General features: G+C 45.2%; 1 protein-coding gene across 17 annotated transcripts in view; it reads left to right on the top strand.

Annotated features, from left to right (window-relative positions):
- Positions 1 to 25,766, top strand: part of BCAS3 (BCAS3 microtubule associated cell migration factor) — a 285,403-nt gene that overhangs the window by 160,474 nt on the left and 99,163 nt on the right. The window contains exon 24 of one of the 17 annotated variants that reach the window (XM_071816960.1): positions 14,329 to 14,399. The exons of the other annotated variants lie outside the window; for them this stretch is intronic. Within the exon in view, the coding sequence (XP_071673061.1) occupies positions 14,329 to 14,384 (56 nt within the window). The 3' untranslated portion in view covers positions 14,385 to 14,399. Of the gene's footprint in view, positions 1 to 14,328; positions 14,400 to 25,766 lie in introns of those variants that run through there. 17 annotated transcript variants of the gene reach the window in all.

The raw sequence follows: 25,766 nt of genomic DNA, 5'->3' as shown, positions 1-25,766 counted from the left end.
CAAGCACGTTGTTGTGTGAACAGTCACAAAACCAATTTGCTTCTGTCCTGGTATCATCATCTGCTTCTGGAAAACAACCTTGGCGCTTCACGCTGTTAATGTTTTCTGTTTCAGAAGAAATGGGGCAGTTCGCCGTCGTGCCAAGACTCAACCAGGAGTTTGTTGCCGAGTTGTTTGGCAGGAGAAGACCCTCGTAGGGTGGCACACGGGTGGGGTGTCCAGGTGACCGGCTCCGCTGGGAGATCGGGATCTGTGCTGGGAGGTGTCCAGAAGTGACTCAGGTTGTACCCCATGGCCAACCCGTGGGATCTAGAACGTGTCAGGGCGTTTGTGTTTTCAGCAAGAAATTTTTTGAACATATATAGATCATCTCAATTACAATGTATTGCGTTCAGTCTTAACTTAGATATTTCTTAAAGGGATAAGTAACTGACTGCTCTAAAATAAATAATAATAATACTAAATAAACACGGCAAACGACCCTTGGCCAAGGCGTGTTCTGGGGGAATGCTGCGTGTCTCTCTTTCCTCTCTCGTATCTGAAAAGCATCTTCCACGTGGTATTTTCTGTGTTTCTCTGGTGTCTCGTTGGAAGCAGCTCTGACCCACCAACCCGCCCCGGTTCAGCTGGAAGTCGTCCAGCAGCGTATTGGCATACAGAACAAAAGCTCATGATGGAAACCCTCATTTGCATCTTCTAGGTGAAGCTGTTGGTTATCTGTGGGTCGGGTAGCGAGACTTGGCTGTTGAGGAACTTGAGGGCAGCAGTGGCCACCTTGGCAGCGAGAGGAGCAGGTTCAGTTCTCCTCGTTTGTCTGTAATCTGTCCCCAACCTTGGTGCGGACGTGTCCCTCCGTGCTTTGTTCTTTGGTGGAAGCTGAGACTTAAACGCCTCGGGTGCTCCTGGTGCTGTTGGACTTGACAGCTGGTGGGTGAAGGACACACCTCATCATCCTCACCTCGCTGGTGACACAGCGGCTGGCCTGCAGGCATCGGCTACCTTGGTTGACGGGTTTATTTAATAAAGTTCAGCCTTTCCTGCAGTTGTGAAGCGGTAGGCACGTGTTTCTCCTCGTGTCAGCGTGCTGCCAGCAAGCATTTCCTTAAAAATCAGCTTTATTGTCGTGTTCCCTACGCTTTTGTCCACTGTAGCACTCTCTTGTTAAGCCATGAGGTTAAGCGCGGTGTCCAAAGATGCTAAGGGTACAAATAGATTAATGCATATTTCTCCTTGAAAAGCCTTCTTCGTCTAATAATACTGTACAGGAAGGGTTGATGTTGCCCAACGCTGCCCATCATTGAACCACCCCTGGTTTGTGCTGCTCCTGCTTGTTTGGATGAGATTCATCAAATCTTGAACTTGAAGGAATTTTTCTCCTCTCGCCTCCCAGCAAAGTGAGAGGAGAGGATGAGGATGGGCAACTTTCTACTTGCCATAGAAATTAATTCCCTTGTTATCTTCACAGCTTTCTTGTGCACAAGGGGGGCAGCACCACCTCCTTGGAAAATAATAGAGCGTGTTTAAATGAAGCACTGAAGCTGAAGAGTCTTGCTTTCTGTTCCACTTTTCACCTCTTTGCCGGATTTAAATACATAGCGGGTATTCCAGGTCAGCGCGGGGGCTGCACCTCAGCCCGGGGCTGCACCTCAACCCGGGGCTGCATCTCAACCCAGGGCTGCACCTCAACCCGGGGCTGCACCTCAACCCGGGGCTGACGCTGCTGGTGGAGCAGGAATTGCATTGACGGGTGAACGTGGATGTGTGCAGGTACACCCTTCACACCTTCCCTTTGTACACAGACAATTCGGCAGGTGTGCTCAGTTTTTCTCTATATATGTTCTCAACAACCCACCAAGATGCACAAGAAGTGATATTTTTGTTGCGCTGATTAGCACCAATATAATATAAAGCCTACGGGAGATAGACTAATTGTATTTTCTTCCAAGGAATAGACACATAATGCACAGAGTAGAGAGGTTGAGTTAAAGTTTCAACCTGCAGCCACCCTGATAGCTGCGAATAAATACAGAATGTTTGCATAGAAACTGCGTTTGAGTTTAAAATCCCTTGCTTTTGCTATCAGGCTGTAGTTTTGTGCTGTTATAATGTGCCAGCATTTTCTATCTCTGTCTTTTCGGTGACCAAGCCGTGACCTTTCAAAATAAAAGTTGCAGATCGGAAGTAACTGGCTGAGAATTAGTGGTCGGTATATTCCAGTTTACATAGAAATGTCCTCAGTTAAAATATGGTTCATTCATCGGTCAAACCGTCCTTACTTCCTTTAATTGAATTAAGATGGGCAAATGAGAGATGTGTGCAAGACAGGAGCAAATTCTTTTGCAAATCGCTGTTATCCTCTCGATAGTGTAAAACAAATCAATTAGAAGCGTGTCAGAGCATCTTTTACACACGCACAACTTGGCGGCAGAGGATATTTCATAAAAGTGGAAATTCAGATTGGAAATGGGAGAATGTAAATTCGATTTTACAATTACACATAATCCGATTTTTCTTTTTGAGAATGATAGATTAGTATTGTTTGACCGTATCTTATGAGTGTTACAGCTACTATAATTTTTATAACTTGTTCATTTTAGAAACGTGCTCGTGTGGCTTTTGTCCTAGTGAATTGTAGTAGCAGCAAAAAAAAAAAAGGGGGAAATTTGAATGGTTCACCATTAAAATGAAAGATTATGCATGTTAATGGAGATACCAGCCAAGCGTGGGGCCCAGAGCAGCGCTGAGCAAACAGGACGCTCAGAACTTACATTATTTAACCAAAACCCAGAAGCAGAGCTTTTAGAAGGTCACCCCGCTGGCCTTGGTCTACGGGGCATTTCCCCCTTGCCAAAGGGCTACCTTGGAAAGCAGCAAATCCAGCTGCTGGTAAAGCCGATCCATAGGCCGCCTTATTTTGGGCTGGCTTCCTTATTTTGTTTATCCCGCAAAGACGCACGCGGAGGAAAAGAGGGAGAACCGGCGAAAAAATGACACGAGCGTTGCAAGAAGCTCTGAACACATTAGCAGCAGATTTGGAGTTATTTATTGATGGGTTTGCCCACTGGCGGTGTGAAATGCGTGTCAGTTGTCATCACCAGTAACAATTTCAGCACCTTGTGTTTCCTTTTTTATTTACACCGGTGGCAACACGCTTATAAACAGGGTCCCGGGGGGAGGTCAGGGGGTGAGGAACGGGAAGGGTCAGCGGCCATTAACCCGGGTTTAGCAGCACATAGTTCAGGCCTGGACAAGCTGCGCCTGAGCCCAGCTCAGGAAAACTTTTGCATCTCAAGTGATTCGGCTGTAAGATGTTTTGTAGGGTTTTAATTTGTGCTTTTCTGGGAGTAGTTACGACTCTTGGAATTTGTGTTTGTGTCTCTCTGTTCCTCCTGAGCTTTGCACCAAAGGAAAACGGTTCATTTGGGGCTTAATTCCCAGGGGAGTTTTTCATTGGCTTCAAAAGGGGCAGAGTTGGACTAACCCGACACATCATGAAATCAAAAAGATGGGCAGGAGCGACTGAAACCCAAACTCACAACTGGGGAGGCAGAGGAGGCAAACCCAGGCTGTCAAGAACCTGAAATGGGGGGTTGAGTAATTGGGGTGCTTGGGAGAGAGTGCAGCCCCAGCCCCTAAAAACAGCCCCCCAGAGGTGTTTGCAAATGAGCACCGAGAGGGAAAACACACGAGTGTTGCTCAAAGCATCTGGGCCGATGTGTGTGCAGAGGGTGGCCCGTTAGTCTGGTTTATTTGCAGAACGTACGTGTTGCAACCGCCGGGGTTCAAGGGAAAAGAGTATTCCCCGAGGACCCCTCAGCTCCTTGACTTTTATAGAAGCTTTTGCTGCTAATGTTCTAAAGGCAGAGTAATTTTTTATTGTGCTGTGTTTTCTGCAACCTTTAAGGGGTTTAAAAATTCATAACCAAAAAAAAAAGGAGCACAAGATTTCACCTATTTCAGCTTGGTAATGAAATCCATCAGCGCTGCTAAAAGAGACAAAACTCTTCCCATTAACGTTCCCTGTATTTACAAGCTACACTGCGTTTTGAATCGTGTACAGTCCCGAGCATCCCGTCACCGCCAAAACTTAATGTACCTGTTGGAAATTCCCTCCGTTCCCGTCCTTTCTGTGCGTTTGACACGCGAGTGTTTCCCCGGAGCTCTTTTTGGCTCCTGTGCCAGGCAATCTCTGCTGCAGCCTCCGAACCCTCTGTTCACAACCCCTTACAGAGCCTGGAAACTCACAGTCGCAGCTAAAACACGTTTGCTTAGTGTTTCCAGAGGTACCTCGCGGGTTTGAATACACAGATCTAATGAATTTTAATGGGAATGAGCCTTGAATTATGTAAAATATAGTAAGATGTTCCTCTTGAACCGAAGTAAAATAATCTTTTAAAGTAACGTTTTAATACACAATTTATCTACCATAGATAATTCATGCAAGTTTCTTTCAGCCCTGAGTCTGTTCCTCTAAGCTGCTCGTCTGCCAAAAAGCTCGGATTTTTCACAAAATCGTGGATTTTTCTGAATTACCCTCAAGAAAGTCATCGGGAGCTGCATTTCAGGTCCCACGGTGTTGTTTGCATGCTCAGAATTCAACTTTAAACCCAACTTGCAGTCTGCTCCTCTCGTAGCCATGAAACGTATGTAGTGGGATAGTGTGAAAAGAACTTAACTCTTAGGCTGATACGTGCTAGGCGGCACTTATTGGAAGCCCAAAGCTGCATTATTTATAGATATTGGATTTGCATAATACATGAAAGGAGGAAAAGGTTTTTTCCCCCTTTCTGAGGGGGGGAGCTCCAAGTCAGGCTTTTCTGAGTTGGGGAGCTCCAAGTCAGGCTTTTCAGAGGGGCGGGAGCTCCAAGTCAGGCTTTTCGGAGGGGGGAAAGCTCCAAGTCAGGCTTTTCGGAGGGGGGAAAGCTCCAAGTCAGGCTTTTCAGAGGGGGAGAGCTCCAAGTCAGGCTTTTTGGAGGGGGGAAAGCTCCAAGTCAGGCTTTTTGGAGGGGGGAAAGCTCCAAGTCAGGCTTTTCGGAGGGGGGAAAGCTCCAAGTCAGGCTTTTCGGAGGGGGAGAGCTCCAAGTCAGGCTTTTCAGAGGGGGGAAATCTCCAAGTCGGACTTTTCAGAGCGGGGAAAGCTCTAAGTCGGGCTTTTCAGAGGGGGGAAAGCTCCAAGTCAGGCTTTTCGGAGGGGGAGAGCTCCAAGTCAGGCTTTTCAGAGGGGGGAAAGCTCCAAGTCAGGCTTTTCAGAGGGGGGAAAGCTCCAAGTGAGGCTTTTCAGAGGGGGGAAAGCTCCAAGTGAGGCTTTTCAGAGGGGGGAAAGCTCCAAGTCAGGCTTTTCAGAGGGGGGAAAGCTCCAAGTGAGGCTTTTCAGAGGGAGGAAAGCTCCAAGTCAGGCTTTCGGCCCGAAGTGACCGAGTGCCCAGCTTTGCGGGGCAGCCGTGGCTCTGGCGGTTGCTGGAATTGCTCACTCATTACTCACCCTGTTTTATGAACACGTTTTGTAAGGCATCAGCATTTTCCAGCTCCACAAGCTAGCGGGGGAATTACAAAACCTCGGCGTTGGGTTGTGTAACAGGACTAGATTTCTGGATTGTTGCAATATGTGCACACCAATGGTGTTACTATTAATTTTCTGAATCAAATCCTGGGTGAGGAGCCAGATGGCTTGGGAGCATCTTGTCATCCCGACCGCTGCAAACACATCTAGCTATTAAAAACGAGAAGATTGAACTGTGATTTCACAGATTTTTCATTAGTTAATCTGGGATAGAGAGGCTTCAAAGATCCCATCAGTTAATTCTCTCAGCACTTGCGGAAATTTCTGGCACATTGTGCTAAAGCTGGTTTCAAATCCAAGCTGAGAAGCTCTGCCTTAGAGCAGCTGATCTGGGCTCTGTGCAGATACTCAAAGAGAAGTCAATAAAACTCCCCTTGCGTGCAATTGGACTGATGCTGATGCTTTGGAAAACGCTTGGAACACCTTCAATATCATCCGAAGCAATGGGTGAAGCTGTCAGGATCTGTAATGTTTTGTGCCAAACGCTTCTAGGAAGTGCTTCTTAAAGTACCGTTTTTCTAAATATACAAATAATAAAAGAAAGGATTATGTTTTTCCCTTTGCCTGGCTCTGATGCCACTTCCACCTTTGCAAACAGACCTACTAAATAATAATCAGTTGCAATCTGTGAATTTCCCTCCTCTTATCAATTATTAAGTATCATAAACCTTCTGTTTGGATAATCTTGGCACCACTTTAAGCGTTAACAGTAAATTTATTTTTAATTAAATCTGTGCATTGAGAATCAAATGAGGCTCTTCTGCATACTAAACAGAACACATATGCCACCTCCGCTTATTATCAAAAAATCTGATAATGCTTATGGAAGTTGGAGAGGCTGGAGTTCGCTGTCTGTGTCCCATTTAACTTCAGCAGGATTAATTAATGAGATAACAGGCACGGTGAGGAACTGCTGCTCGTTTAGAAGTGTTTGTTAAGAGCGGTCCCATTCTTTAATATAGTTTAAAGCATTCTTGTTTCAGCTCCAGGTGACCAGGAAACACGGCTGTATTTGGTGTTTCCAGAGCTGAGCTTCGGGATACGGATACAACACCTTTCCTTGTCAGGTGCATTGAGCTGAAAGTTCAAAGTTATTGTTGTAAGTCGCAGTTGTTTGGGTTTTTTTATTACTGTTATTATTTAACTGCAACTTTTTCAAGGGATTTAGTGAAGATTCATCAGCTCGTCTACAAAAATAGTTCAGGAATGTCTTGATGTTCAGCTCAGGAAACTTTCGGGTACCTGAGGTGAGACGCGGCCGGGCGCAAATGCCTTTTCACGTGTGTTTTTGTGAAGCCTTTTGCTAATCAGAGCGGTATCCGAATTGACCGAGCGCTTCTGCCGGGGACAGGAAACCTCTCGCCGGTGCTGGGAATCTCATCATTTGTTTTCTCTGAGCGGTCCTTGCAGCTCGGGGCTGCGTGACATTAGCCTGAAGGGAAACACCGGGCTCGCACTGGGCCGCCATTGTCTGCTCGGCGGCGGCAGGGCCGCGCGGGGCTGTTTGCATAGCGTGCCGGCTCCGGCGGGGTCAGCTCCACCGCGCGCCCGCTCGAAATGAGAAACATGCCCCAACCGGGCCCAGAGCGGGGTCAACAGCTGGCAGAGGATATGGCAATCATTTATATAAATATGCTTTCTCAAGCCCGCAAAAACAAAAAGCCCCAACCCAACAGCTGGGAAGGGTTGGAAGTAGCCCCAAGGCTGGTTAGTTCCCTTCCAGATGGGGAGGTTAGAGCGGGGCTAGCCAGGCTGCTCCACTTAGACTTCCGATTCGCATTAGAAATGAAAAGAACGGAGGAAAGGAAAGAGGAAGAAAAGCTACGAGCGTGACTGCTCTGTTTTTCACCTAACTTAATCAAATAAGTGAAGAGTTTCCAAGGCGGAAAGCTTGCATTTATTGGTATTCACGCTCGGTTTTCTGTGTTTATCACGCTGTCTGATACACTCCTTAACTGTTTAAAAGGGAAGCATATATGTTCTATAGAATAGCTTATATGTAATGTCATGGTCATTTGTAGGCAGATTGAAGACTCATGTGAAGATTTATGTTCCGTTCGTGTCTTTGGAGTATTTATATGATTGGATCTGAAGGGAGGACAGACAAAGAAGTTTGCTGGCTGTGCCTCTGAGTTCGAACAGGCAGATGCGGTTTATTCCTATAATTTGCTTTTACCTGTAACTTTGCTCTTAGCGTGTTTTTATCCGTCAAGTCAGAGAAGAATCTTAACAAGGCAAATCAGGATGCAGAAAACTTCTGGTGAAAAAAGGTCTTAAATGTGAGTGGTTTCCCTTCCACAGCTCACAAACGTGGGTTTAGGTTTTATGGTACAGACGAGACCGTCGCAGGGAACAGTCATTAGTTCTTTCTTCTATTCAAAAGAGCACACATCTTCTTCCTTTTAGTATTTGTAATATGAAACACGATACTTTCTGTCACAGGTTGAACGTCCATATTTTCGTTTTAATTTGACAAAAATCAAGCTCTTTATCCACCATTTCCTGTGGTCTGCGCTGTTCTCTAAGGTTTTCTTCAGCAGTTTACAAGACTGGTGCTGGTGCTTTTCTGCAGTGATTGCTGTGGTCATTTTCTATTTTACTGTATGTTGATGTCTTCTTCAGGTGTTTAAATGCAAAGAAAGAGCAGGAGAGCTGCTTGTGTGGGCAGAAGCAGGCAGATCTCGCACAGTGGCTGCTGGTGTTTTGTGATCATTAATTTTACATGATGGCTCCTTCGTTTCGTGCCGTCCTCACCAGGGGTGTCAGCTCTTTGACGATCATGAAGTCATTTCTCGAGCATCCGAGTTGAAAACTGGGACTTCACTTCTTTGTACATGGGGAGAGGATTTCCATCCTTCCTGCTGCACGTGCAGACACAGAAAATCCTACATATATATGGCCAAAGCTACATTTTCCATTTACAGTTCATCATACATGTGCTCACACCCATCGATATTTGGAAAACAAGTGATGTCCATACAAATTCACCTTTTGGTTCTGTAAGTATTTATTTGCAGAGAGGCTAAAAGAGTTCCTGGGTAGCTCATCAGCATCACAGTTCTAACTATGAAATCACAGCTGTGTTATGGGGGAAAGGATATTTTCCAACTCTGAACATTCAGTCGAACTTTTTGCAGTTAGATAAAAGCAGCGATGATCACATTAGCTGTGTATGTATATTCGTGTATGCGATATTAAGCTTCTGCGTTTGATCTTATCTCCCTTCCTCTTGGAAAAGACCAGTAAAACAAGGTAATTTAAAACTACCTGCACACATCCTTCCACCTTACCGCCAGGCCCTGGAGTCATAACCTCCTGACCCCCGAGGTTACGGGTCTAGTGCTTCTTATCCGCCCTGATTTCTCAGTATCTGCCCTTTTCCTCCCGACACTGGGCCCTTGTTATATAAGGAAATTGGAAACACGACCTGGCCAGGCCAGGGCCGGCAAGTCTGTGTTGATAAGGCCGGGCCTGCCCGGTGCCGGCTGAGCTCAGACTAACGTGAGCAGGCTCTGCAGAGACCTGAAGGGGCTTCGCAGTGGCCGCTTAGGAGTGTGTTTGCTGGAGAAATTAATCTATGTTTTTCCTCAGATATACAGTAATTCGACTTTTTTTAAAAATAAAAACCAGACCTCGCGACTTTTACATCTTAAAATAACGCCTATAGAAGTCAGCGTACTTTAGAGTTTCTAATACCGTAAAGGAGGATTAATAGAAGTAGCAATAAACTGCTTGATTTCTTTTGTGGTTGCTTGCTTCAGACTTGTGAATATATTTCTCTTTTGTCTTTCTGAAGTGTGGTTTTGGAGACCAAATACCCAGGGTTGATGTTAGAGAAGAAAACCTGAGCAAAGCTCTACCTGCTTGATGGAAAATTCAGCGTTGGAGGGAGAGAGCGAACACGGGGTTGTCAAAGCCGTGTAGTTTCTTCTGAAGATCGTTGCTGGGCTGCTGCCTTGACAGAGTTAATTTTCTTAAGTGCCTCTGTGTCCAGTTTGTGTGAAACAAAACTCAGTAAAATAGAAGTGAATGGGATCTGGGTAGTCTGAACAGCACCAGAAGTATAAAGCGATAGATGATGGTGTTTCAAGCTATTGAAACACAAAAGTAGTCGTTAAGATATTTTAATAATCCGATGGTCAACATATCATCAGTTAATTGGTATCTCTGGTTCTTGGAGTACAATTCTGAAGCACAATAAGGCGGATGAAGGGAGGTAAATTTGAACTTGGGTACTGGCAGTTTAACACATATTGTCGGTTTGATCTCGTTGAATCACAGCTGATCCATGTTACTGAACAGCACTCGAGCAGGAAACACCGAAGAAGAAAAGACCGAAAAATAAACTATACAGTAGCAGACGTGCTGAAAGCTTCATGTAATGAGCAAAGAAGAAGAATTCGTTACATGAAACAGTAATTCCTTTCCAGAAGATTAACCAAATGGAAATGTTCAACACACAGCACTGGTTAATTAATAGTCAGGTCCATCATTTCACCGTAGGATTTTCCATTTAAGAAAGAGGCTCTTCTTAAAACAGAGATGGGTGAAATGATTGAAATTGTACTACTGTGGTTTGGTTATTTTAAGTCACTTTCAGGTTTACATGATACTAAACTAACCCTCATAGTGTTTTTTGGCTCCTTGCCTTTAGGATAACTTTCCTCTTCCTTCTGTTACGTTGATTGGTAGCGTTCTTGTTAAATATGATCATAACCATATAGAAGCTCCTGTTTCTATAAATACAGTGGCAGAAGAATTAGTGCCTTGCCATTTACACATACATATGGTTGGCCTCAGTTTTTGTTATTTGGTGTTAACTTACTTGATCCTTACAAAGTCCCCTATAAATGTAGCTTCACTCATGAATTATTTAATACTTTTCCATATGAACTTTATACTACGAATATTTTTCCGTAGTAGTCATCCTTGGGTTTGAAGCGGCAAAACCAGTGAAAACAGGAGCTTAAATGTAGCTTAAAGTCATTTCCTTCCTTTTCCTAGGAGCGCAGCTTAAGCTCCCGGGAGCACGGGGACAGCGCTCGCAGGGCCGGAGGGGCCTTTGGAAGCAATTCCCGTTGAGTTTCGTTTGCAGAGTTGAAACCTCCAGCAAAACACAGCACAGCCTGGGGGCGGGAGGGTTTGGGTTGGCCCCTGGGCAGGAGAGCCCTTCGAGAAACTTGAACCACATCGCGAGTTTGTCTGGGATCTGTAGGGTTTGGATTCGGGAGTCGTTTTAACTTCAGCTTTTGCTTTGTAGAGAAAGCAGCAGAGCTGGACCAAAAGAAAGGGTTCATAGTACAAAATAGAAAAGAATTTAAAAGAAAAAAACTCCCCCCCTTTTATTGAGTGTTTCTTTATTCCCCTTTTTTCCTCTGGTATGAAGCAAGAAGACATTTAACTTTGGTATTAAAACTCAGTGGTTTGCTGTCATGCTGTGGGTCTTGCCTGCGTTTATGAGATGTTGATCAAATCATTTCTTATTTAATCTCTTGCCTACCAGCTGTGCTTATACAAACTGTAATGTCACTTTTCTGCCACCTAAAGGAAGGAGCAGCGCCCCGTGGCTTCTTCCCCAAAAACCAAAACCTCGTTTCATTCCCGTAGACCAAGTTCTTCTGTCTGGATCCTGATTGCGTTATCTCATAACATCGTGAACAAAACCTCATCGTGAACTGTGATTTAAAGCTCAACATTTTAATAGAGGTACGATATATAAATAATTAGGAAGGGTTTATTTTTTATCATGGTTGACCAGCGTATAGGCCCCAGTCCAGCAGAGCACTTACGTATATGCTTGACTTCAAACGCACGAGGAGCTGAAGTCAAGTAGGTGTTTAAGTGGCTCCATGTCCATGCGCTGCTGCCCGGACACAGCGCCGGGTGCTGTGCTACCAGGTGAGGCAGCTTATAAATCTCTCCCTATTACAAAGTGATTTCACGACAACTTTTCAACCTGAAATAATCATCCCTGGGTGGTTTATTTCTGGCAGCAGATGAACTAAGCTCACTGTATTCCTATGAGTTTGTAATGTCTGTATTTTACAATGTTGGATTTACCTTCTGGCTCTCGCAGAGCCCAGATTGCCGCGTTCTCTGCGTGTGAATCTGGAGCGGCAGCGAGAACTTAAAGCTCCGTCCCCGAGATAAAAAGGTCAGGCGGTGTCAATCTGGAGGGAAATCGCTCAGACCGCCGAGAATTTCTTGATGCTTTAACAGCTTATGTTGTGTTGGGCGAAATAAAACCAGGTACTGAGATTATCTGATGGCTGAGAATGTTGGTCCTGGCAGGCCTCCGCAATTGGAAATCCTGTCGATTGTTTTCCTGCTTTTAAAGGTCTATATATATTTCTAATTAAAAATCAAATGTGAAGCATAAGAAAGGAGGGACGAGCCCGTGCGCGTATCCACCCTTTCACAGCTGGGGTTTTGGCAAAGTGTCGTTCCCGCTGTTAAACACGGTGACCTTGCTGCCTATGATTTACTAACTGTTTTACAAACATTTCCTCGCTCTGTGAGGTTTGCGATGTTCCCCATCCCCAACGGCTCGACAGAGCCGCTCGGCCACCGAGCCAAACCTGCCTTTGTTTACGGCTTTGCCGGAAATTTTCACAGGGAGAAAAAGCTTTCTCCTTTTCCAATGTTTTATTTTTAAGTCAACACTTTGTATGGTTTATTTGTGCAAAGCAGCATTTGGGTACAAGGTATTGCACCGTGTCCAAGTGGGAATTGCTGCCTTTCTAAAAATAAAGCGGAGGTCATGTGAACCAGCGCAGAGAAATCTAAAGATACCAAATATTACAGGACCTTTACATTTGGTGGTTCTTTTTTCCATAATATTCTCGGCCTGGATTTTTCTGAGCTTTTTTTTTCCCACATTAGTTTCTATAATAGAACAGAACCTAAAATGATGAAACACAGGAAGGAATCTTCTTTTAAACAAAATTATCAGTGTTAAAAATAACAACCCTATTTTCCCCTCAGTGTGCGGGTTTTCTTCTAAGGGCTTTATTTAGTAGTCGCGCTATGCGATGTGGCCAAAGACTCCAATAATATTTTAGCGGTATTTTATTTAATTAAAGCTTAATTTTCCTAAATGCTAATGAACCCAGTGTGCCTTGAAGTCCCATTTCATGTTGTGTTTTGGGGTTGGAAACTCAGCAATCGGGGTGCTTTGGGAAGGGAGCTCAGGCAGCTGGGCCTGGCGTTTCTTTGCATTGCAACTCAGCGCAGATTAAAATTAGAATGGGATGGGAATGTTTTTAGCGGGTGTTCTCGCGGAGGAGATCCAGCCCATGGAAACCATGAGAGCGTTTCTCAGGGCCTCATGGTGAGAAAGAGACGGGACCGACCCGCGCAGCCCCGAGGCCCCGCGCCAGGGACCCGCGCTGCCGCACGTGGCTCGCAGCCCTCTCTTTAAATACACATTTATTTAACGTATTTATTGTTTCTACTGCTCTTAGACATACCCTACAACAAAATACTGGCCTACAAACCACCCCTTGCAGTGTTCGTCAGCTGCTTTATTGAGCGTGTCTTTGTCAACTTGCAATTGATGGTGCAAGAAGAAATGTATAGAAGATCCTATGTGTACAGGCCACTAAAGCTGGGTATTAGTTTTAAATCTACTTCCAAATGAGAAACCGGCGCTTAGTTTCCAGTCCCGGTCAGTATCTACTTTGAGTTATATCCCACTGGTTGTATATTTTCATACCTATCTGAATAATAAATGTTTTCTTTGGAGTTTACATCAGTGAAGTACATTACCAAAGTAGAATTTAAATGACCTACAGTGGTGTCGACATTGAACTCCTGCACGGGAGAAACGGACGCCGTCAAAATACCTTCTGACGTGTTTGTTTGTGTGCTGTGGCTATATTACATATATTGCATTTTTAATCCTGTGAAATACAAGTGAATTATAATTCTAAATCTTCCTTTTAAATGCATTAGATTATTAATGCTGTTAAAGGAAATACCCCCAAATGGAATTACTTGTGGAGGTTTTGTTTGCTTATTTTAATCACTCGGAATCGCTCAGGCATTTGAAGTGAATTTCTGTACCGGGCTACTGAGTCGGAATGGGAGAGGGGAAGGGAAAGAGGAAGGGAAAGAGGAAGGGAAAGGGAAGGGAAAGGGGAAGGGGAAGGGAAAGGGGAAGGGAAAGGGGAAGGGGAAGGGGAGGGAAGGGGAGGGAAGGGGAGGGAAAGGAAAGGAAAGGAAAGGAAAGGAAAGGAAAGGAAAGGAAAGGAAAGGAAAGGAAAGGAAAGGAAAGGAAAGGAAAGGAAAGGAAAGGAAAGGAAAGGAAAGGAAAGGCAAGGCAAGGCAAGGCAAGGCAAGGCAAGGCAAGGCTGAGTCCATTAGAGCCCTGCAGATGCTCAGGCCACAGGACAGCCCTGCATCCCACACGACACATTCCCGCTCTGGCCAAAAAACCCATGTTATTTGCTGTTTCAGTTTTCTGTGAAGTGGTAGAGTGAAAAACTGCAGAATAAGCGGCTGTTATACAGCACAACACGTTCAGAAAAGAGGTTAAAAGGGAGTGAAAGCGGCAAATGAGTCTTGAGTTCCACACAGGATCCGGAGCGTTGCTCGTGGCTGCAAGGGGATCACGATCAGGCCCATCGCTTGTAAGAGCAAACCTTCACTCACATTCTGGATGGTATTGGATAAACTGCTGGATTTCTTGTTTTGTGCCTCTCCGCTGAGAAGGAAATATCACTACATTTGAGTTGTGGATTGTCATTTTCCTTCTGGTTTTATTGCAGGAGTTGTGATTAAAACAGTGACGACTTACAAACCGCATCACCAAATCTATCAGTGAATTTTCCCCCCTCTCTGAATGCTCTTTTCAAACGTTCTTGTGCAGTCTGGACATTGTGTGACCCGAAGCAGGACAAGCGGAGGGGCCGCACCAGCACAAGGGCTGGCACATCCCTTGGCTGCATCTTCATTTAAATCCATAGTTCTGGTGACGTTCATCCCAGAAACCAAGAGAACACCACAAGCATCGCGTTTTGCGCTGTTTTTGGTTGGCAAGAGATGCTATTGATGAAGGTCTTTTGACAAAGATGTCTACAAATTAAGAAGCCGGGTGTGAGTCCCGACCACCGTTTGGGTTTCAGGGGCAATTCCGGCGGATGGGAGAGAGGGGCAGGAAAGAGGATGAAGGGCAAACGATGGCTGTGCTGCCAAAAACACGGCCCTGGAACGGGCGGCAGCCTCGGGCCAGCTCCCAACGCTCCCGATGTGGCTCCGGTTATGATATAAGTAGCGTAGAGTGGTTTTGTTGCTATGGGAAAAGCGCTAAAAAAGGCTGGATCTCTTGTAGAGCTCAGATCCTTTGGGTATTTAATGTACGATTTCTGCTAAGGACGCTCGGAATTATACCTCGGATTCTAAATTGCTAAAATGTCGAAACATATGGTCTCGTGTGCCGTTTGCTAGGAAACAACCGACTGTGTCCACGCTGCCAAAGTGCAATGAAGTCAGGCTGGAGGAACAGGGAACAATCCGCAGCAGCTCAGAACTTCAAAAAGTGCTTTTACTTAAAGGCAAACCTGACGTATAGAAAAACGCTAATTAAACTAGCGCCGTAGATCAGTAACAGATAATTAAATGTTAATAGCTGCGAAGTTTTTCAATTAAAAATGAACTGTTTGTGTCCTCTTGATTTCTTCGGGGGGCCGGGTTCTTGTAGCTGTCAGTTGTTGAGTTCTCTGCTACAGTAATCATTTTAATAAAATGCAATTATCTGCATAATTAATTTCTTTGACTGCTCTGCTGTGTCCTTCTTTTGCAGAGGCCAGAATGTCAAAGATCAAGCAGACCGGGGAAAGTAAAAAAATCCACGTCGTGAAAGGATGTAAAAAATACTTGGAATTTCAATGCATTGGCTTCTATTTATCTCAAATGTCAAGGGCAGTGTAAAATGTATTTTTAAAATGTGTTTTTGTATGGTTTGAGCCCATTCTTGGCGTAGTTGCGAATCTAGAGGGGCCATTGTTCTTTGAGAGAGTTTGAGGGGGTTTCTTTGTACAAAGTGACAAAAAGAAGACTTGGAGCACTGGGCTGCCATTGTTCCTGTGCGGCGCTGTAAAATTTGATTTGAAATTAGGACCTCGGGGCAAGCTCTTCAATAGCCAGTTTTTATTTTCTGCCAGCATTTTAATCACTCTTGGGCTTAAAGTGGATGACCAACATAATGCCTCTATGTTTAATAGAACAGTTCATATCTTGAAGGCCAGTTAACTGAATTCAGGGATCTGTCATCTGCCCAACATTAGTCTTTTCTGTTTCCTGGCTATTTATGAAGTTCGCTCTCCATTCCAACCAGCGCTCAAAGAAGAGCAACTCTTTCTTTCTTCTTTCTTTTTCCTTTATTTCTTGTATTTTTTTTTACCCCGAATTTCTTCAACATACCAACATCTCTTTTAGCGGTTTCTTAAAGGAGCCGAGCGGCGGCGCAGACGCCGGAGCATCAGATCGTATTAGCGCAACTGCCGAGCGTCACCAGATGGGGCGAGGAGCGAGGGACAGATGGAAGAATCAGATTTCGCGGTGAAACGGGATGACGGGAAGGGAAAAGTGATACGTTGCCCTGAGCCTCACGCACCTCGTTGGGATTCGCGGCGCGGAGACGTGCGAGTGGGGGAACGGGAGGATTGGAGAAGAAATACAGGAGGGTTTAAAAGAGCTGCTGCCTGAGTCATGAGTCGTGCTTAGATTTGCAGAACACGGGTGTGATTGCAGAGTGTTTGAGTTGAATTGCAAGGGGGTGGTTGGGTGTGCGTGGATGATGGGAACACTCTGGATGTGTTCGCGCTGTTTGCTGGATGGTCCAGGCTGCTGCCACCACAGAGCCGGCACACGGTGGAGCTCTCAATGTTCGGGACCCTAGGAACCAGCGCTGTGGTGATTGATGCTGGTGGACGAGTCGTGCTCGTGCAAAAGAGAACAAAGCCAGGGATGTATTTCAGCTTTGAAGGAGTTGAGTAAATGTAAGTTAGCAAATCTGAGGTTTTGCTGGTTTAGCTACTCAGGGAGTTGTTTCTCTGGCACTGCTCAGTATGAGGTTCTTGCACCTCACTGGTGTCCTGCCCCACACGTGTCCCGGTCCTGCCCCACACGTGTCCCGGTCCTGCCCCGCACGTGTCCCGGTCCTGCCCCACACCTGCCCTCCTCTGAGCACCCATGGGTCCTGCTGGTTCTGTCCTCACCACGGGAGTGGAACATGAGTTTTCAGAGATGGTTATAAGCAAAGGTGGCTTTCCAAAAAACAACAGAACACCTTTTGTGTTGTTTTTTGTAGTTGTATTAAGTTAATCTCCAGTGCTAGATTGAAAGACGTAGAATTTGAATGGATGTTCCCTCAATAACTTGGTTGATGCACGCTGAGCTCCACGGCTGCCAGCCGATAGCCGATTGCTGTTGTGAGTGCTAATTATGGCGGTGCTGGTACATCTGATTAGGGAAGGGACTTAAACGAGCGGGTTCTTTAACATAGGGCACTAACTACTCATTAAATGGTGATGACTTACGGTTGCATCTGAACTGGTCAAAGCTGACACCAGTAGCCCAAACTAGAAGGGAAAATGTTTCATATCCCATTACTAATTATGATCTGTTACACATTACAATTAATTCCTAGCAAGCTACGATTTAGTTTTAGTTTGTCAGAAATGAAACGACTTCAGACACAGGTTATGATCTTCAGAAATTGCTTCTCTCATAATCATCTGATGCCTTTGTTGTCTTTATTTGCACGTAATCAACAGAATCCAGCTTGTGTTCAACACTTGTGCGGATGCAGGAGACAAGGGGCTCAGCAGAGCTCGAAGAGGTTAACGTATTCAACATTGCCAGGCACGACTTTTCATTCATTCTCAAATGGAGCCGTGTGGGTGGCTACACAATGTGGGAAACTCTTTTCATTAATGAATCTGAATATTTTGTAAGGAAGTGAATAGTTGCAAATAATCTTTTCTGTAATGCTGAAATAAAGAACAAATGAGCTATTCTCAGAAAGTACTGAAGCATTATTGTCTTCAGTCATTTGACAGAGCTGTACGGAAAAAATATTCTAAACTTGACAGATTCATATCCTAATCTTTTGCTCCTTCAGCCGGAGACTGTGTAGTTTGTACAGAATCATGGAATGGTTTGGCTTGAAGGGACCTTGAAGATCTTCTAGTTCCACCTGCCATGGGCAGGGACGTCTTCAACCAGACCAGGTTGCTCAGAGCCCATCCACCCTGCCCTTGAACGCTCCAAGGATGGGGGATCCACAGCTGTGCCAACCTCACCACCCTTGGGGGAAGAATTTCCTCCTTAGATCTCATCTAAATCTCTTCTCTTTCAGTTTAAAACCATGACCCCTTGTTCTATCGCTACGTGCCCTTGTAAAAACTCTCCAGCTTTCTTGTAGGTCCCTGTAGGCTGCTAGAAGGTCTCCCTGAACCCCAAATCTCAGCTCATCTTCACAGCGGAGCTGCTTCAGCCATCGGAGCATCTTCATGGTCTCCTCTGGACTCGCTTCAACAGGTCCGTGTCCTGCGTATGTCAGAGGCCCCAGAGCTGAACACAGAACACAGGTGGGATCTCACCAGCGCAGAGTAGAGGGTGAGAATCAATGAGTTAAAGCACTGCGTGGAAGTAAACGTTTTGGGCAATACAACTGGATTTTAATTGTGTCAGATAGAGCTATAATAGTCAACCTGTGGGCTGGACGTGTCCTCCAAAGCACACAGCAGCCTCTGCCAACCCTTCGGCTTCCGTGGAGGAGCTGTGGCGAGACACCCCTTGTCCAAGGCCCCATAGCTCTTCCCGTCATGTCTGAGATGATGCTGTGGGTTTATGTTAAGACATTGGATATCTGTTGTTTAAGATGCAGTTTTAATAGGAGGAAAAAAGATGTAGGAGTTTTTTCCCTGACTTATCTATTAAAAATAACACTGCCCGCAGGGCTTAAGGCCAGGACCAGGCTTTAGAAGGCCCCGAGTCAGGATCCACAGCCCTGGTTCCTTTTATTTCCATCCATGGTATTTAGCAGCGATGCTGCAGGGCTCCAGTGGTGCTTCCCCTGCAATCTACGAACGTAAAGCTCTGCAGAAATTCAGGGCAGCTGCTCCACCTCCCTGTGCATCTCTGCTCCCAAACAGATACAACTGGCAGTAGGAACGGAGGATCTCCAAGGCAAGCCTGACTAGGTCAGCATTAGCCTTAACTCAACGTGATTAACTTTATCCATCTCCTGGTGTATTTCTTTCCAATCCACTCCAGTGCTTGATTTAATTTTCCTTTTATGTAAACTCAAAGATTTAGCTTCATTAGAATGATTGCAGGGATTCGCTGCATATGGCCTGTTGCTTTCTTGATCCCTCCGGGGTTTTCCTACCAACACTTTCAGCCTGGTGAGCTTGGGGGGGTGAAATTTAAGAAGTCGCTGACAGCAGGACATGAAAGAGCCATCACGAAGAAGTTACTCGGAGAGGAAATTCAGTAGGAATCCTGCTTGGCAAAAGGAGCAGCACGTTAGATCCCATTGGGGATACTCCTGGGTCCCTTGGGACAGCACACTCTCTGTTGGGATCCACAATGGGGAGGCTGCACCCGTTGCCCTGAGCATCAGCTGGTTTGGTACCATCAGTAATCTGCGTGTTTTTAAGTTAAAAATCAGTTGTAAGATTATTTTTTAATATATTTTCTAAAAACTGATACGTGCACTTATTCTAAATTGCGTGCCTTGCAAATCTGCAGAAGCAAATCTTGTGCTACATAAACCTCAGTTTGTTTTTACCTTTTGTAATGAGTTCAAACACCAACCACGACTGCTTTCAAATCTTAGGAGGTTGATATTGTGTAGGCCATTTTAACCGCCGTTTCAAACTCATTTTCTTATCAAGAAAGGACTTCTGGCTTTTTCCACAATATTAGATCTATCATATCAGAGTACTTTATTGAATATTTTATTGACCGTCTGCTTGCCCTATGCTAACCTGCCCGACATCCAGAGTTCCTGTCTCTCTAGAGATGCGATGTCAGCTCTCGTCAGGCAGCCGAGCGTGAATTTTCCCTTCGTATTTCCCGAGAATAAACTCCGTCCCAGCAGGCAGAACCGGGCCTGCTGCATCGCATCGCAGGGACGGCCACGTCCGCAGCCTAGGCCTGGCTTTAAGGTGGTCTAAGCAAAGGTGTGCTCCACAGGACAAGTGTTTTCCCTGCTGCATCGCGGGGATGGCCGCGTCCACAGCCCAGGCCTGGCTTTAAGGTGCTCTAAGCAAAGGTGTGCTCCACAGGACAAGTGTTTTCCCTTCGGGCCTTGCATCAGCATTTTGTGTAATTTTGCTTGGCACAAATGTAAAGGTATTGAAGAGGAAAATTCCTTCCCCTGGCAAGTTAATTACTTCTCATAGAAGGAAAAGCTAAAAGGAAAGTGCATCTTCTGCTGAAATTGGGCAGTCTATCCGAGAAGATGCATTTGCTTTACCGAGCGGTTGCAGTTACAAATGCATTTTAATAGTCTCAGTTAATTTTCCAAAATTTGATACTTTATTAATATTTCCTTTTACTTTCTGTATAGCATCCATGTCTAAAGTTCAAATTCTGTGTTTTCTTTCTTTCTACAAAACCAGAAGATATTGTTCTGTCACCCTATGGTTTTATGACCATATAAACACTTTGCTTGCAGGGTCTTGTTTGCTGTTGGTTGTGAGACCTCTGCGCTAAACTGGCTCTCAATAACATGCCCGTGGGTTTTGCTGTGCTATGTGACATTTACTTAACAATTTTAATAGGAGGCAGGTATAAATCTTTCCAAATGCTGTAGCTGACATGATTGAGATGGTGGACAATTTCATTACGTGTGCTCCTTTGTATCTGGTGATTGTTTGGCAGAGTGCTTATGGCATCGCTTAGGAAGCGCCCAGGGGAAGGGAAAAGAGAACTTTGCTCAAAGCCATAAAGTATTTTGGGCCACTTTTCATGGTGTCTTATTTTAAAACACTGTGTTTTTCAACAGGCTCTCAAAATAATTAGAATAAGGGGTTTACTTCAAGAAATAAGGATTCGCACGGGCCTACCGTGGGATGGCTTTTGAGTAGTGACTTCACCTGAGCTCTGCTGCTCTGGAAAAGCTCTCAGAAAGGAAACAAATTTGTTAGTACAGATTATTGCTTTGTGGTTTTAAACGTGTTTTGCTGATGGTGGAGTTGAAGAGGTGGACAGGGTTGGTTCAGATGATGCCGCTGCGACTCCACCATACGAGAGATCAGCATCCACAGCATCCACATTAAGGAAGGGAGGACATTTAACTTTGCTGTTGTGGCTGCGGGGAAGTGGGGAGCAGTGCTCGGAACGTACCCCTTAGTTTTGCCTTTTTAATACCTTTCTATTTTTCCAATGCCGTGTCAGATGTTGTAAGTTAATTTCTTTTCCTATTAGTTTTTGCTAATGGCACTAAAACCTTTTTTAAAAGCTTTCCTAATTAACAATCTTCTCGCTCCCAAACAAAAACCAAATTGTCCATGAGAAGTGCCGGAGTATTTTAAAACAACGGGCTGTTGGTAGGTTTTATTGCCCCATGAATTTAGGGTCAACACACCTATTATTTGCCAGAGTTAATTTGTGCTGGGTTATTGACTGTCGGGGTTGTTGGGGATATCTGACTCTTGTAAGAGTTACACTCATCTCAGATTGTTGTAATTTTAGTCTTTGTGCACTAGTTGCACGGTGCCTCAATATTTAGCTCATAAAAGAAGGGAAACAGTTGTACAAAGGCAGATATTTAACTTCAGGTTCATGAGACGAGGGGAAACAAGACTGTCATTATTCTTCTTTCTAACACTGATCTGTTTTAACTTTAGATAAGGAGCGGGAAAAGGCAGCTTTCTGAAATCGCAAGGTGTGTAAAAATGTACAAGACACGTAGGATTTGCAGAAGCGCCTAATTAGGGTTTTTGGATGGCTCCGAGCTCGGTGCTCGCCCAGCGAGGTGAAGTCAGGGCAGTCGCAGCGAGCTCAGCGGCACTGAAATAACGCGGCCAACGCCAGCTCCCTGCAGGAAGGTTGAAGAGCATGGTTTCATGTAATAACTCCGTGTACGTCAAGGTGGAAATACACCCCTTGGACTCTCCAAACTGGAGGCACAACAGATAGTAAAACTAGCTGTTGGTTTTAAAAATTTCATAAGGAGCCTTCTGTGTTTGAATTCGGGAGGAAATTGCGGGCCGGTGGAATTGTCGCTTCTGTTTTTCCCAGCGTTCGCTTCCATCGCCAATCTGACCCGTGTGTTCCTGTGGGGCAGAATGCTGGCTGAACAAAATGATCCTTTTCCATAAACCAGGCTTCGGATACGCACCGGCAGGGCCGAGTCCCTTGCTGTGTCACACTCCAGCTGTGGTCGATACGCTGGTCCGCAGCAGAATCCAGGTTTGCACCAGTAAGTCGTGACCTGCAACGTGGGCACTGGAAAACATCCAACTGTCCGCAGGGCGCACTGGGAGATGGGGCGTTTCTGTGCAGGGATCTCAGCAGAGCGGTGAGCTTGATCATGTTGTCCTGGTATCTTCCTGATCAGATATTTTATATGCTAAAATATATTATTGCTACTTTGGATATAAGTAATGCTTTTCTAGAAATAACCTTCGCCTCATTCTGCGCTGGTAGAAACAAAAAGCATGTTCTTTCTTCTGCAAATCCAGGGTGTGCGTGACAGCAACTTGTTCTCTAAGACAATTTGTACAGTCACTTCGTATTAAAAAGCAGACAAACGTTCTGACCTGTGAAGCCAGGGCTGCTGAGCAGATGACAGTCTCATTCTTCGCTTCGTTTCCAGCGAGCTCTGGCTCTCTGCAGTGGATATTTCTTGCATAAAAAGGGGGAAGCATCTGATACTGGTTTAAGACAATGAGCCCAGGAGTTCCACTGAGTGCCACAGCGAGCCTGAGGACACTATGGAAGGAACTAGAGCATCCGTGATTATCTTGCATTTAGCCGAGATGCACCCGATCTGTCGTGGTCGCTTTATAAATAACTGCCCCAATCCTTCCTGAATTATTTTTACTAGTTTTTAGTGGGTGTATAGCTTTTAAAACTGGAAACCCAAAAGCTGGCTCTGCTCATTTTCTCATGAAATTGTAGCCAGAGCAGTAAATTCATAGCTAAGCGCTTACTCATTGGCTACTGTATTATAAATAACTCTTCACCTTGGCCCTGTTTCTGCAGCCATTATTCACTGGGAGCAGGACTTACTCATGAGCACAGAGAAGTAAATGATTCCGCTATCGTTCGTGGCGGTTTTAGTGCCCTGGCACATCAGGGGGTTTGTTTCAAACCAGCACCGCTCTCCTGCAGGAGAAGCAGCGCATTTGCTCGCCTGAGAGCACTGTATTTGCAAAAACCACCCCAAGGAACGGCCACCAGCTCGGTGCGCTCAAAAGGCAAAGCAGAGCAGAGTGGGGAGATGACTACAGGTATACATATGGGATATTTGGAAGTGTATATGCCTAAAAGTGTTGTTGTGGTTTATCCCTGGGCTTTGTCCAAAGCCGGGAGAAGCGTCACCTTCCTCCTCTCTTCCTCACCGTTACCCGGCTGCGCTTTCCAAGTGTAAATTAACTTAAAGGTTTAAAGCTTTTGGGAAAGATTCCAGCCCAAAGGTCATCTTTTCTGGGTGGTTTATTGGCTGGCCTATGTTTGCCCACATCTCCAGTGTTTACCAGCTGAGGGAGTTTATGAAATTTTGATGTCGGAATTAGGTTGTTGCTCATCTTGTACCTTCCTGCTCATATTATTGACAGTAGCACTGAACTGCTGGAGGCAGATAGCATCGCGGCGATCGCTCTGCTCTTCCAGCTCTCCACTGCTGACAACATCAGAAGTGTTTTAACAGGGTTTTAATGGGCAGCCTCTGCGGCTCCTTGGAGGGTTGCAAAGAGCTGCTGTGAAAAACCTCTTCTGCCGCTCTGAGCTGACGTGCCCTCCTTTTCGCATCCAGCTGCCGCTTGTTTGCGCGGCTGCGGCGCGGGCGACGAGCGCTGCCCGTTTGGGTGAGTTCTGCAAGTTTCTGGGTCTTTGGGGTGAGCTGGGAAAACACCAGGAGGGTTGTGAAACCACCGGGGTGAGACGGTAACAAAAACCGCGCTCAGAAATCCCACGTCCTCCTCTTGCAAAGAGCAACAGTACAAGTGACGCTGATGTGCAACACGGAGCTTTCTTCTGTTTGGTGCTCGCAACGTGTTCCCGATGATACCCCAGAGCAAGAGTTAATGATTTTGGAGAAAACAGCCGTTATTTTTTAGCAGAAAAACAACCAAAAGAAGGCTATAATAAATCCCTATTTCTCAAGACAAAGCGTTAATTTGGTAGGAGCGGTTTCTAGCTGACTGGTTGCCTTGCTCTGCTTGTTACCAGCAATGAGGCTCTGAGCGCTGCTTGGGCTATGGAAAAGATTTCCCCTCCCCGTTTTGCCTAATATAACTATAATGTGTCCTTTATCACACTTCAACTTGAGCAATCCCAGTTGAGAAATAGTGCGTAATACCCCTGGGAAAAAGCACTGGAGACGTACATTATAAAAACCATACAGACGGAGCTCAAAAGATCCACTGACATGTAAATCGAATTAAAAAATTATAGGTTTTCAATGAGGGCTTGTGTCTTGGATTTACCAGTTTCCATGACTCCTTCAGAAAAAGTGTTTCTTTTAGCGTTCTTGGTGGAAAACACGCCGAGGGATGTTAGAGTCCCTCAAAGGGTATCTATCTTGGGTCAAAAATACGTGCACTTGAAATAAGTAGGAAAAATAACCACTTTCCTGCTTTATTTCTGCCCTCTTAAAGAAAGCTGAGCTTTGCAGTGACCAGCATTGCCGGAGGAAGCGTGTCCTGACTCAGCGAATGAGCCTCCTTTGCACGTGCAAATGTAAGGTATTTCAGTTCTCGCCATAAAACGCACATGAGATTGGGTTAAATAGCCAAAGAGGCGAGTGGGCGAGCATAGGAGAGCCCGTGGCCAGCGAAGAGACAGCCTAGGTATAGGGATCTTTATATAAAAGAGGATTCTGGCTTAACTTAGAGAATCACCAGATTTTACCGGAACTCTTATGAATTGCTCCACCTGCTGCACGTTTAAAGGAAGAAATCCCGGCTGCTGCAGCTGTTTTGGGGGGGGAAAGGCACAAATCTGCTAATCCAGAGTGTCCTCGATGTCCTTGGTCTAAAATCCAAAGCGAAAAGTCCAACTTGAATCTCTCGGCTGCTAAAACTTGAAAGGAAAGTCGAAAGGTCTTTGGAATTTGCCAAGATTAAATGCTTTTCCCGACTCTGTTCTCCCATCTACTCCGCTTTCAACAAACCCGATCACGGGCTGAACTGCTTAAATATCCGTGTTTTATAAAAGCTACTTCTGCTTAATACCCATTATGTCAGTTTTTAATGCAGTAAAGGCAGTGGCTTTTGTGGCGTTTTATTGAGTCCAAAGCAGCTGTTCAAAGGACCAAATCCTGGGGTTACGGGAGAGAGAAAAACCCCTTGTTTGTGGCATTTCAGCCCCTTGGTCTATGGAGCAGGATTCTGCCTTTCCCACTTTGCTGCCTCTGCCGTGAGTTGCAGCGCTCAAAACCGCTGTGGCTTTTGTTTCTCTGACTTAATTAATAATAATAATTCATCAGTAGCTGCCGCTTTTCAGAGTGGTTTTCCCTGAGTCAGCTTACTGGGGAGGAGGTTCATTGTAAATTATAATTAGCAACAAAAATAATAACAGAATAAAGCCTCTGGTGCGGTGGACTTCCCTTAACATAACGTCTCAGCCCAGTTTATTTGAAGAAACTTATAGGCTAAGTGCTGCAATCTGGTTTATGTACTTCGCTCGATGTATGACGTGGAAAACAGGGTTTGAAGGTTTTGATGAGCACGAGGGGTTACCCGTTTTAAATTGCAGGAGTTATTATCTCTAAGAGGGACCAACCTTGTGTTTGGAATTACGGAATTAGCAGTATTTGTTTGATAGAGCTTTGTGACAGCTAAACCTTCACTGCATCCATAGTGTATCTATACATTCTATACCACCCCGGTTAGACGTAGCCGCTCGTGCTCTAGGGTTTGAGCTCGATCCAGGGGAGAAAAGGGAGCGAGCGCTGGTTTAAGTTTGTTATTATGCATATTGTTTGTCACCTCGCTTGGTTCGGGTGACGCTTCCAGGTTAGTCG

This window comes from Patagioenas fasciata, chromosome 19 (assembly GCF_037038585.1).
Source record: "Patagioenas fasciata isolate bPatFas1 chromosome 19, bPatFas1.hap1, whole genome shotgun sequence".
Taxonomy (NCBI): Eukaryota; Metazoa; Chordata; class Aves; order Columbiformes; family Columbidae; genus Patagioenas; species Patagioenas fasciata.
This window is presented reverse-complemented; position numbering and strand designations above follow the sequence as displayed.